The sequence below is a fragment of the Raphanus sativus genome, unplaced genomic scaffold (genome assembly GCF_000801105.2).
Source record: "Raphanus sativus cultivar WK10039 unplaced genomic scaffold, ASM80110v3 Scaffold0043, whole genome shotgun sequence".
In the NCBI taxonomy this organism is placed as follows: domain Eukaryota; kingdom Viridiplantae; phylum Streptophyta; class Magnoliopsida; order Brassicales; family Brassicaceae; genus Raphanus; species Raphanus sativus.
In genome coordinates this window covers 32,580-46,617 of record NW_026615367.1, presented here as the reverse complement: position 1 = coordinate 46,617, position 14,038 = coordinate 32,580, and the positions used below count along the sequence as shown (strand labels likewise).

The window sequence follows — 14,038 nt, the reverse complement described above, 5'->3', positions numbered from 1 at the left end:
CTGATATGTATTATTTACATGCATCGATATAGATTTATATTTTTTTAAATGATAACTAATTATCCGTACCTTTTTTTCGTCGAGGAAATACTACAAAATATTAAAATTTGGGATACCAGCTAATGAAGAAGCCTCGGGAAAGTCTCTAAACAATACCACGCTAGCTGCGATCTACCACGCTAGATGAGCTCCCTCACGAGATAAGGTTAGTCCAACTTAATCAACCCATTGAATAAAAATGATGCAGTAGATAAGCATTGGCGAAATATTTATGAATTTAAAAACAGCATATAACGAAGTATATAAAAAGTTATTATCTTCTCGCAAACACTGATTGACCTGAATAAACAAATTTGGTTTCTAGGAAACAGTGGGTAAAAATTGCTTGTTTCTTCAGCTTTTAGAATAAGTTGTTTGCTTGAAAATGGTGGAGTATTATATGTTCTGCACTGTCCTGCAGAAGATTTAATTTGATTGTTAAAGTATACAGATCATAATCTATCTACTAACAGATAATTAATTTTTCACTTCTCCGAATGATTTTATATAGCTTTAGATATATATTTTATATTATATAGTAGTATATATAAATGCGTATGCACTTACAGTTATTAGCTCATCATAGCTTCTTTCCACAAACAACTTCTAAAATCACAGCATAAGCCTGTTAAAAACAAACAATGCAAAAGTAAATATGCTATTAGGCGAGTAAGACATTTTATAAAGCCTGGCAATATTATTTCTAATAACATAAATGATAACGTCTATTTACTTATCATTTCTTCTCTTCGAATAGAGTGTCAAATATTTCCTTATAAACCACATTCATCGTTGAAGTCTCTGGTTTCCCTTCCTTGTTAGTAATAAGAATCTTCAATCCATTCCTTGATTTCACTCTTGAAACAGCCACATATAATTGTCCATGCGAAAAAACAGGTCTAGGAAGATACAAACCCACCTTTGCTAGTGTTTGCCCTTGACTTTTATTTATCGTCATGGCAAAAGCAACTTTCAATGGATATTGCCTACGCCTCATCTTGAAAGGTAGCTTATCGTCTGTTGGTGTGATTAGCATACGATGTAAGAACACCCTTTCACCAACGCGTTTTCCTGTGATAACCTTGGCTTCAACAATGTGATTAGCCAGTTGCGTAATTTGCAATCTCGTCCCGTTGCACAAACCTTCATTGGTATCAAGATTTCCTATCAGCATCACTGGTGTACCCACCCTCAGCCGTATACAATGATTAGGTAACCCTGATGCTTTGATACTATTTAGTAATTCTGGCGTGAAGACTGAATCATCTTTTTTTGATTTTGTATCAGCTGGGTCTATACTATCTGAGCTTAAATAAACTTTTTCCTCACCTACAGAACATATAATCAAATAAATATAAAGGCAGCATAATCTGGTCGATTGATTTGAACAATAACCTTTAACAAATATATTGCGAAATAATACCTGTTAAGTGATCGAGCATGTAGTTGTTTATCATGTCAACATCTTCATTAGTTGGACACAATATAGCTCTTTCTTGGAAAAAAATTGGATCCTTTGAATCTTTGAAGGTGTTACCATAAACTTCAGAAACAATAGATTCAATAGGATCATTGCACTGAGTTATTAATAAATCCTTCGGTATCTCGATCATTGTTTCACCAAAATTAGGCTCATTAATTTTGCCATCTCCCAAATCAAGGATCCATTTCGAGAATTCTCTAATCTCCTCTACTTCACGATTATTTGCCTCAGAATAAAGCCTCATATTTTTCGTAAGCTCCAAAACTTTGCAATACTTCCACAAATAGGATGCGTTAAGAGCTGCCATTACTACATCAGCTCGGTTCCCCCTTGGAATAACATGCAAGATTTGCCTAAAATCACCACCAAAGACAACTACTTTCCCACCAAATGGTCTGTCGTCAGTAGTCTTCATAATATCGCATAGACTACGATCTAGAGACTCGAAACAATGCTTACTCATCATTGGTGCTTCGTCCCAAATGATAAGAAAAGCTTTAGATATTAATTCAGCTTGATCACTCCCTGGTTGTATCTTGCAAGTAGAGAATTCATCAGGATTGATGGGGATGCTAAACCGAGAATGAGCCGTCCTTCCACCAGGAAGGAAGCGGCAATTCCGCTGGATGCAACATTAAGTACAACTTCATCTCTTGACCGGATAGCAGCAGACAGAATATTCCACAAGAAGGTTTTCCCTGTCCCACCAAAACCATATACAAAATAAACTCCACCTGATGAACTATCGACAGACGCTATTATCTGATCATACACAGTCCGCTGCTCATCTGTCAACTGTCCAAACCATTCTGCGTGTCTTTCCCGCAAATCATCTCTTGGATAATTCAACTCATCTTGTAAAAGCTGATTCGCTGATATTGATTGATCGTTATCAATAGGCTGTGGCATTGACTTCCATTTCTCCAAACTACTATTCTTACTCCTTAAGATATTGTCAATCAGTAATAACGTACAATTCAGCACTTGTTCTTCATTCAAAATTAAATCTACACGATTTAAACAACATTAATAAATAGAAAATAATTTCATATAAATACTGAAGTATAAAAATTTTGTTTATTATTACTTACTTGGATTTCCTCGCTTTTTTCGTTCAATAAACAAAATATCTTCTGATAGTAGGTCTTTGGTTGCTTCCCAAACTTTATTTGGCGAAGATAGACTTTCTGATAACAACATCTGAACAAAAAACTTGCGGACATAAGTACCTGTTGCCCAAAAGCTACATTCTTTTAATCCTTCAATATACTCTTTGTCTTCGTCTAACAAACCGAGTTTATAACAGGCATCTTCGAAACTCGGTTGAATGACTCCATCAACGGTCTTGATATCTGCATAAGATCGTGGCCCTTTGATCTTGTTAATCAAAACCCTCAAAAAATATAATTCGCCACTACTTGGAGAAACATGCTGCAGCCTCCCAATTGCAAATCTTTTTTTCCGTTTTTTCCAAATTTGGTTCTTTGAATCATATAGGAATTTCGTGGGCATTTCGGCATACGTCAATAATCGGGCTTCAGGATATTCTTCATTACAAACAAACCAAGCTAAGAACATGGTCTTTGAAACACTCATGCGAGCCATAACAGTTTCAACCGTATCACCTTCCCGATAAATAACAGGTTGCTCTCCTTCGAGATGGAACGTCAGTTTCTCAACTGGTGTCGTTCGAAAATGAGTTGGAAATGCTAAAATCCTCCAAGTTGACTCGCACGCAGAGATGTATCTAATGAGAAAAAAGATCACATATATGAGACTTGGCTACAACTGATAAAAACAAAGGTTCACAAATTCAAACAATTAGATAATGAAAATAATACCTGGTATCAAAGTATTTTTTAATCTCGTCAACTTCTGGTTCTTCGGCTCCTCCCGTTGTGTTCACGCCTAAATCTCCTCTCCCATTGTCTACAGTCACTGCTGGATTGCCAGGGTTCTCGATCGTCTCTGATGTATTGGACTCCTTATTAGTCTTCTTAGTTATTGTTGCTGTAACGCAGTCTTGCCCTTTGTGGATATACTTAAATAAGTATTTAATAGATCGGGCTTGATTACACCACTCAACATTGATATGTGCATTATAACCCAGAAGAAGTCTCTTGTTATACGGAACCACAAACTGGTTATCCAACTCTATTCCTTTTTTCTCTACTGTAGAACCTCCTTCTCTTCTACGGTAAATAGGATATCCTTGTGAATCAACTGTAGTTTTAGCAACTATCTTCCTAGGAAAAAAATTTGTGCAACGCCCATCTTGCATACAAGGAGAAGCCTTATGGACAACACCACATGGACCATGAATCATTGTGTCCCTTATAACATCGTATAGTCTAGGTTCTTTAATTTTATCAGGAATTTCAGCTGATATTACCCGATCAATATCATCTGCATTTGGATATTTGGCTGAAGGATCAATGAATAGCAAAATATGTGCATGGGGAAGACCTCTTTTTTGAAACTCTATAGTGTACACAGCTACAAAATATAAATACGATATTAGCATTTCTGTAATTTAAGGGGATTAAATAACGATAAAACTTCTTACCAGAAACAGTCTTCCCGAGATGATGTTTCTTCGTTAGATCATCCATCAAACTATCAAGCTTTACTTTGAATAGCCTGCAACACAATTCTGGTCTATCCTCGGATCTCAGATTGTATTTCTGAAAATATCTCGTCAGTTCTGGCCACTTTGGATTACATGTAAATGTAATAAAAAAATCTGGAAAACTAAAATATTTGCATATAGTCATGCAATCCAAATACATCTGATGCATATATCTTGAACCTCCAGTGAAAGATGATGGTATGATTACTTGATTTCCCTCTATAGGGAGCGAAGAGTAACCATTGTTTGAAGCAGACACAAACTTACTGAAACTCAACGTCCTTAGATTTGACTGATTCTTTCGGATATAGCGCAGACGGTGACTTTCAATCATTGTATAAGAGTCAACCAGAAACTGCTGAAGTAAACGCCTTGAAAGAAGTAGTACCTGGGATCCAACCTTACGAATTTGTATTCGATATGCAAAATATTCTCTCATGCTGATATTTGGTTTCTTTCTTTTGTTGATTCCGGTAAAACCATTTTTGATACCTAAACGAAAACCATCCTCTCCATAAGGAAAAATAAGAGGATATTGAAGTGGTAGGTAGCAAGGATGCAACTCATTGATCCTTTTTAACTTTCCTGAGTTTTTTTCCAAAATAATATCCCTTTTATCCATATTTAGAGTAAAATCACCAACTACCAATGCTGCGACTTCAGACGAAGATGGGAGATTGAAAACTCGCCCATCTTTTTCCCGAGTGTTGATTAAGACCAGAGACAATTCTTCACTTTCATCTGCATTGTTGAATCTGTCCATATTATTTCTGAATGTCTGAACATGTACATTGCACTCCCTTAGCATTTCCATAATTGACTGAACCAAATCGTCTCTTATTTTGCTTCTCTCAGAATTTCCACTGTACATATAAAAAAAAAGACTAAGAACTCCAAACCATCATCACGATTTAAAAAAATAAGGAAATTCAATTTACATTATAACATCTATACCTTAATGCAGATATCCTATTCTGAACCTCGTTCTCAGTATCATGTATATACAACTGACAGAATTTCGCTGCTTCTTGAGGCTTTGGTTTCACAATCCCAATCAAATGATAATTTTCTCCGTGTAGTTTAAAAACCTTGGGACCTTGCCCTTGGTTGATTGAATTATCAATCTTTCCTCCCAGTGAAGTAAATGAGAACATCATATTTATAGCTCGAATATTTTCACGAAAATGCTTACTGATATCATCATTGTTGGTCAGAAGGCTTTGAAGTAATGCCGGAGGTTCCTTCAGAATTGGAAGTTTGATTTTTCCTTGCAAACAACACATAGAGAAAGTGGGCCTTCTTGATTTTCTATTTTTACTGATCCGCTCATTATACCAAAATAGTGCTCCACATTTAGGACATTCGTTATCTATATCTCCGTCGTCTTTATAGCCTGTCAAAGAAAATAATTAGAATATTATAACCTAAGTTTCTATATTCCTTACGATGATTTATATAATAATGGAATTATGGAATAGACATTCTTCTACAGGAGAAACTGTTGCAGCAGATGTTCCCTTTTCACTTGTCTGATTTGAATCTTCAAAATTGTTTCGAAGATGTCTAGATATTCCTTTATTGTACGCCGCTGGTCGCTCCTTCAATCTATTCAATTCAGTTTCTTCGTCCGTGTCAGTATCAGAATAGTTATGATATAGATTTTCAGTGTTGTGTGTGTCTTCCTCCCACAAATCATCACAGCTCTCTGTCAAAAACCACAATTAAATAATTTTTAAAATCACAAGCCATACGAAAGGAAGTAAGTATGTTCCATACAGCCATTGTAATAATGAAATCACTGGTCTATTTCCTTTCAATAACATTGCACTCACCTTATGAATCTGACTCAATTGATGAGTGAATAGCATTGCTGGTACAATGGATTTGACTATTATTATCTGTTGGATATCCACTCGTAGTTTGAACTCTATTAGGTTGTCCTTCCGTGCAAGTACTCTTTGTAATCAGTGATTGAAGTAAGCCCGTGAATGATGTTGACTCAGGCTCATCAACTGTTTGATTTACCGGTGGACTACAATAAAATAGTCGTTGTAATTGTTCCCCTCTCGAATGCGAATCCAAAGAGTCCACAGTCGACACACAACTAACATGATTGTCATATTTCCTCTTTTTAGCTGACTTAGGGGCATTACCTCACTTGTGATAGGCATATCTAGGACATGAATAAAAATAAAAAACATAATATCAATAGTTAGTGTAAAATGAGAATATACCAATAATGATAAGTATAGTATATGAACTCATACTTATTATTCTTACCTTCCTGATGCGGTGATCCCATTGATTGAAGCAAATTTGTGAACGATATTGGGTTTGGTAGATAGGATGAGTTATTTTGTGTTGAACTGACGAAGGATTCGGCTTGTTCTCTGTTCTGAGAAACTCCTTCAGAATTTTCAGTTTCGATCGAATTCCTTTTCTTCCGCAAAATGCTCATCCTTTGACTTCTAGCATCCTTGAGACAACTATTGCGTATATTTGTTAGGTCACCCAATATCATACAATTGGAGAGTGTTTGTTGACTATAATTAGTCAAATCCACCCTGTCGTCTTGTTGCACTTGCCCCATGTTTGAACCTGAGTTAAAAGTCATAACGTCCAGAATGGAGTCCTCCAAATTTCTGTCCCCATTATCTTCATAGTACAAATTTATCGAAAAACGTTAAAATTTAACTTGTAATTCTGGTAAAGGATTAGAGTTGCATGCATATACCTTGTTTTACACGTTTGGGGGGACGATTATCTTCTATGTTTTCCTTTCCAGCCTTATGTTTCTTTCGATTCATGATAGCGTTATCAAGCTTCAAATCTCCTAAGCTCGTTTGTGTTATATTACCTACGATACTGATGAACGTATTGCTTATTTATATGTTACCATATTGTACAGATTAGACTTTCTATAACTCAATCTAAATTTACAAAGACCTGTAATTATAAATGAAAAATTAATTACATTTTAGATTCAAGCATATTCACATTTTAGGGACTCCCTCCGTTAATCTATTCACTTTTTGATGGAACAGTTTTGGCGGGAGTAAGAAAATTTTGGGCGTAAATGTGATTAAAGATTCCTCTGCAAAACGACGATCGGTCTAACATCTCTGAAGATCAATGTCTGCAGGTATGTTTTCGTATCTAACCTTAACTGTTAGAAGGCAATATTTATATCTAAGTTAGGATTGGAACTGAGTCTGCTAGGTAGGAAATAGACCCGGATGTTTATTTGTCAATTGAAGACTCAACCTATAAAACTCCTCACATCGAATATAAGAAGTCATCACACGAATATTATGATTAAAAAATACAACAAAACTACCATTGGAAACAATATGAATACATCAAAAGGTTGTTAAACAAAAACGTGATGTCATGTTTATGACATGACCACATTTCTGTTGATAAGATAACATAACTCATTTTCGGAAACCAATAAGGTTATTGTTCTTAAATATGTTAAATAATTAAAACTTTAAATAAATTCAAAATAACCATGCAAAACATTAAAGAAATATTGTGTAACAAAACATTAGTTAAATAAAAGCCTCTTAAAAACTTAATTTATCATAGCTTCAGCAACTTCATTTATTTTCCTCCTTCTTGATCCTCAGCAAAGGTGCAACTTTTGTCTCACTTATCTCATCAAAGTCTGAAAACAAATCCTTAATCGGGAGTCCAGCCCGTTTAGCTGGAGTTAGAAAAGTAGATATCTTTGAGTTTGAGAAACTACCCGTTTCCATCGTTCCACCCTGTTTCAACAACATTAATAGAGGTAAGAATACAAATAAGAAACCAATTATATTCACTAAAATTTTAAGTATAAAAAATACCACGGGCAGTGGTGAAACGGTTATACACGAAGGGCTGACAATTTGTTGATTTCCCTGACATAAGAAAAAAAAACAGATTAGCTAAATAATAGTCTATGTGAATACACTAACAAAAATTCGATTGTAATGAGTAAGCTATCATACCGTAGGATAATAGCTAACATGAAACTCATTTATCATGTCTGCTTGTGTTATAATGTTCAGAACCCTGAATGTCTCGTGCTTGTAGAGATATTTATCTCGCTCGATAACGATCTTAAACAGATACGTCTTACCAACCAAATCAGTCAAAGCTTTAGGTAAATTACCAGGATCCTGAATCTAAAATATGGTGATTGTCAAAACATATAATACAAAATAAACGACATTTAGGAAATTAAAATGATATGATCCCAAAGAAATATAGTAATTTTCAATTAGAGGATACATACCTCTGATGTAACTTTACCAGTTAACTCAACGCACGGTACATGGAGCAACTGGAATGCAAGACTGTCAATTAGATGTAGTTTGATGTCGCTTGTGTTATCAAGTACAACCAAATGTAAATTGAACCTACATTCAAAAAATTTATTGTGCTCCAATTATAGATACAAACTTGTGATTACTATATTATAGGAAAGATAATAATAATGCTATAAGATTAATACCTTGGCAAAAGTTTAGGATTCACAACCTTACACCGAGTACAGTAGTATCTGTACCCCCCATCGAGTATGGTTATGACAGCATCATCAGTGTCATTTGGTACAGTCAACACTTTCGTTGCGCAGACTCGACAACCCAAACAGTACCATCCCATGTCGGTATCAATTGCAGCTATTGTACACATAACAATACATATCTCCACCTATATAAATTCATTTGAAAAGAATATAATTATAAATAACTAAGAGAAATCCCCTATATAAATAAAATGGTTTAGAGGGCAAACATTTCTGGTCTGTAAAATCTCCGAGATAGTTTTCCGTGGAGTATGAATAAAAAAATCCTCCTTCTCTGAGATCATAGAAACAATGGAGAGAGCTTTTGGCTCGACAACAGCCAACGATAAAGAATCTTTAGGCAACCTAAACAAATATTAACAGAATACTACATGAATTGTTTGTTCAAATCATAATGAATTTGACTATATTAGAAATACGTACACTGCCTGGAACGCTGCAACTTCATGCATTTCGGGGTTGAAGGCTAGATGAGATACCTTATACGCATTTGATATACTTCGATCATCTATTCAACATTAGTTAACGGGAATAGTGAAATAAAAATATAATGCCAATAGATACGCCGAATTGAAGATTATAAAATGTAATATACCTTTAAAGACTCTGATCTTGCCAAATCGTAAAACACATATAACAGAATGCTCACTACGAAGTTGAATTGCATCAATAACCTCCTTGGCACTTTGTCCCCAGACAACACATGAAAGCCTAATATCTCTAGATGACATAAAAACAAAGTGTCAACAAATCATTGCAAAATTAAGTCCGCGAATGGAAAAACAAAAGCAAAATTGGTTAAAGAATTATAATATCTGCAGATATTTCTTTAAGTATAACTTACTCTTCATTCTGCAGCACACATGAAATCTTTTCAGTGTCTTTTCCATTCACGGCAACAATTTCAAGAGGACTAACCTCAACAATCTCACCGATAACATCTACATATATGCAACATATCACACAAACACAGTATATATGTTACCCTAAAATACTACATGAATTGATTTTTCAGTGTTCTATAGAGATAACGAAAACTCACCAACCAGAAAGGCTGTATTGAGATTACCATCCAGTATTTCACGAAAATGTACTGGCTGGAAACCAGTCAATGCTAGAGGTAAATCTCCGCAAAAGCGAACACGAGTCAAAGGTAAAAAATGAATCCTATAGGCGTGTTTGGTGGTTCGATAAGATCCACATGAATGGGCAACTTCAAAATTAATCAAAATTTGCGAGCAACCTTCGTATAGAATCTCTTCAAAATGAGACAACAAATCATGCTTAACAGAAGCATGTATCTTATCACCCTGTACATTATGAGCAAAAAAATTAATAAGAATAAATCCAAAGCTCATTCCTTACATAATACTTACAGAAAATAGATATTCAAACAATATTACACTACTTACACTCGAATCAACTAAAACCATCTCAATGCTCTCTCCAGCCCGAGCAGAGCATTGTCTCCACATGCGAATTATCTTCACACTACAAGAAAACAACACTTTGGCGAGGGAAATTAACGAGGAAATATGATCCTCGTAATTTTACGACGAGTTTACGAGGAATTTACAAAGAAAGAACAAAACGTCGTTATTTCCTCGTAAAGTAACGAAGAAAACATTTCGTTGTAAAACCATCGTAACATTACGTGGTTTTAACGAGGAAATACACTTTCCTCGTAAACACCACGTAAACCTTGCATCATCTTTACGAGGAAATGAGAAAATATACTTTCCTCGTAAAACCCACGTAAATTCGCGTCTTCTTTACGAGGAAATACTTTACGTGAACTTAAGAGGAATTTTAAAACACGTTTTTTTTGGCTACCTACCTATTCCTCGCAAAACTTCAACTACCAGATTCGAAAATTTTCTATAAATATGGAAGTTTCAACATCATTTTAAACACACCAACAAGAACAAAAAAAAAAAGTGAAAAGAAAAAAATGTCAGGCTCCGGGAATGTCTACGAGTTGCGGAGCTGGATGTATATGCATAGAGATGCTAACGGGAGAGTGACGAAAGAATACATTGCGAGACTGGAGACATTTATGCATCAAGCAGATTCCACACCGCTCGCCCTAGAAAGCCGGTAAGATGTTCTGTCCATGTCGAAATGCAACAATTCGAAATTGACCAAATCGTGAAAATGTTTGGAAGCATTTAATAAATAGAGGCTTTCACGCCAAATTACTATATCTGGTTTTTCAACATGAGAAGGTTATAAATAATTATGAAGAAAATGGAAGCTGTGGGAACCGAAATTCGCACTGTCGATTTTAGTTAAGTTAAAACGTAGGAAAACTAAGTTGACCTAGTTTCCCCCGAGGATCCCGGCTATCTGCTGGCCACGCACGACAAAGTTAATACGAGTCTAGTTTGGGAATAAATGCGTAAAATAAAGAAGCAAAAAAAGAAATAATCTTATTTCCGAATCTGCGGAGAGCGTTGGACAACAGGTCGAGATCTCGGCCACAAGAGCTGTCGATCGTCGCTAGTCTCAAAACCTAGATCTAACCTAGTTGAGTCGCAGCTCGCTAAAAAAGGAAATAAGCGCCTAAGTTCTAAGTTGCTCTGGGGTGGTTTCTTTCTTCTGATTTCGAATCCCCCTTCCTCTGCTCCTAGCTTTGCTTATATACTCCCATATGACGGTCTATCCTGATGGGCTGAGTCTGCCGCGGGCTGGACTTTTTCCATTTTCGTCGGCTTTCGCGTTTATCGGGAAAGTTGACATTTATTTTTTCGGAAAGTTGACATTTATCTTTTCGGAAGTTTAACATTTATCTTGTTATGCGAAGATAATTGTAAACCGTCATATCTATCCCTTTTAGAAAATCGTAAACGGGCTGTTCGATCGGGTTTGGTCCCTTTCGGGCCGTCTTCCGTCTTCCGCTGTTTTCTACGATTTTCGTTGATAGAATGCTCCTACTTGGATGTCGAGTCTTTCGGAAGATCTTCGATCCATTGCTGAGGCACATGGTGTTTTAAGATAACCATCACCGTTTTATACGAAGTCTTCCTGTCCGTTGACGTCTTACGGGTTCTTTGGAATCTGGAGCAGGAAAAGGAGTTTTGTTTGCGGGATCTCGAAAGTCGCAAAACACGGATTTCTGGCGACCCGGAAGCCTAGAATTACGCACGAAAACTAGCCGTCCGACGACCCGAGCCAGCGCGGGCTAGCCGCCCGGCGACCACGGCCAGCACGGGCGCTAGCCGCCGCGGCCACGGCCAGCACGGGCTAGCCGCCCGGCGGCCACGGCCAGCACGGGCGCTAGCCGCCGGCCACACGGCCAGCACGGGGCTAGCCGCCCGGCGGCCACGGCCAGCACGGCGCTAGCCGGCGGCGGCCACGGCCAGCACGGGCGCTAGCCGCCGGCGGCCACGGCCAGCACGGGCGCTAGCCGCCGGCGGCCACGGCCAGCACGGGGCTAGCCGCCCGGCGACCACGGCCAGCACGGGCGCTAGCCGCCGCCGGCCACGCCAGCATGGGCTAGCCGCCCGGCGGACACGGCCAGCACGGGCGCTAGCCGCCGGCGGCCACGGCCAGCACGGGGCTAGCCGCCCGGCGGCCACGGCCATGTCCGGAGTCGGCTGCTCGTTTCCTTCGGTTTGTGCGTGTTTTTTGCGTTTTTAGTTTTCCGTAGGCTTTTTCCCTTGTGTAGAAAATGTTCTAGCAGTTGATTTCGAGATGATCAATCTCGAACTTAATATTTCCGCTAGTTTCTCGATTAACAATTAGTCTCTCGAGGTTACTCTAATATGTTTTTCCGAGACTTTCGGACATCGATTTCGTCTTGACCGATTTTGACCCCAACAGTTAGCCCCCCAGCTAGCTAGGAGCCGTAGAGTTCGTAGGTCCTAGCTTGCGGTATGGTTCGTGAGGAAAGTATGGAGACGAAATCGTGTCGAAGGTCGGGGTGAATAGTAAAATCTTTGCCTATAAAGACTTGTGAATCTTTTACCATTCTTACTTCACCCAAGAATCTCAAGTTAATCTCTCTCTTGCAAATTCTCTCTCTACTTTTAAGAAAAGAATGACTTCAAGATCAAAATCCTCGAGGAGGCAATCTCACTCGTCTTCGGATAGTTTTCATGCCGAGGAGAAGTTCCGAAGCCCGAGGTTTCAGAGATCAACAGGAATGCGTACTGCGACGCTGTCTTTGGTTCTGATGCTCCCCTTCCTGTGATCCCGATTCCCCGGCGACCTCTGAGGATGCGTAAGGAAATTGACTCGCCGAGCGAAGTATCCCCCGAATATCTCGGAATTCTTCGAGAGTTTATGAGGTTCCGAAGGGAGTCGTGTTTCGCATTCCCCGTGGGAATGAGAGTTCGGAGCATCCTCCGGAAGGTTACTTCACTTGTTACGAGGCGTTCTTGACGCAATGCCGACTGTGGTTCCCAATCCCTGGGGATCATTGTCCAGGCCCTCGACCGTTTCGGAATCGCAATCAGCCAGCTGAACGTGCCGGCTTTGGAGAGTTGGCTTGGCGTTGCGATTCTGAGTTATGAGTTAGGGATGGACCTTAGCCCTGCTGATTTCGAAGGGTTGTGGAACTCTAAGGCGACGAGCATCAACGGAGTATACTCCATGAAGGCGAGGACCAATTTTTCGGTAATCAATGGAGTTACCTCGCACGCCAAGGATCATGTTGATCGTTTCTTTTTTTGTGAGGATAGATGGAGAGTCTGTCGAGGAAGGCTTTCTCCATCTATTCCCGACGGACTGGTTGTACCACGAGGTAAGATTGTCGCATCCCCTTTCTTAGAATCCGAAAGGCGAGTACTGAACGTGTGCGTTTTTTTTTTTTTTTTTTTTTTTTAGAGAACAGGTGTCTCGCGCACGTTCCTTCCGATCTCTTGACCAAGAGGGATATTTTTAGGTCGAGGCCTTGTTCCTGGAACTCCTTCACTCTCGACCGGATTCGAGGGGCGGTCGCGCTTCACCGATCGCGAGGCGGTACGCGGCCCTGTGTCAATGATAGATCCTACGTTTTTGCCCCTTTAAGGCAGAGGCGGAGGCCTCGTAAGGACAAAGGGATCGCTTTTGAGACCTCGTCGGGAGATGGCGCACCGCCGAGATACGATCCTGGCTTTACCTCAGGGAATCAGGATGCTCCTCCCCCGGGTGACTTCTTTGATGAACTCCCTCCGTCGTTTTCCCGTGACGAGTCTTTGGACAACGAGGAGAGGGACAAGGTGACCGCGGAGGGTGCTCGCTTGGTCAACGAGGTTGTTTTGAAACTTGAGTAACTCCTCTTTTCTTTTTATTTGACCTGGCTTCTGCAGGCCGTGAGAGTTTGGAATGCATC

General features: G+C 38.9%; 2 protein-coding genes across 2 annotated transcripts; both read right to left on the bottom strand.

Annotated features, from left to right (window-relative positions):
- Positions 1–775: 775 nt before the first annotated feature.
- LOC108829941 (uncharacterized) lies at positions 776–1,937 on the bottom strand. The gene is made up of 2 exons (XM_018603542.2): positions 1,463–1,937; positions 776–1,368 (listed from the first exon to the last, which is right to left on the bottom strand). Exons 1-2 carry the CDS (start codon positions 1,935–1,937, stop codon positions 776–778), a joined length of 1,068 nt encoding a protein of 355 aa, XP_018459044.2.
- A 5,813-nt stretch (positions 1,938–7,750) lies between these two features.
- On the bottom strand, positions 7,751–10,199 carry LOC108829940 (uncharacterized). The gene is made up of 12 exons (XM_018603541.1): positions 10,137–10,199; positions 9,968–10,034; positions 9,767–9,850; positions 9,569–9,665; positions 9,320–9,444; positions 9,148–9,232; positions 8,934–9,069; positions 8,650–8,849; positions 8,431–8,554; positions 8,144–8,320; positions 8,000–8,053; positions 7,751–7,918 (listed from the first exon to the last, which is right to left on the bottom strand). Exons 1-12 carry the CDS (start codon positions 10,197–10,199, stop codon positions 7,751–7,753), a joined length of 1,380 nt encoding a protein of 459 aa, XP_018459043.1.
- Positions 10,200–14,038: the final 3,839 nt, after the last annotated feature.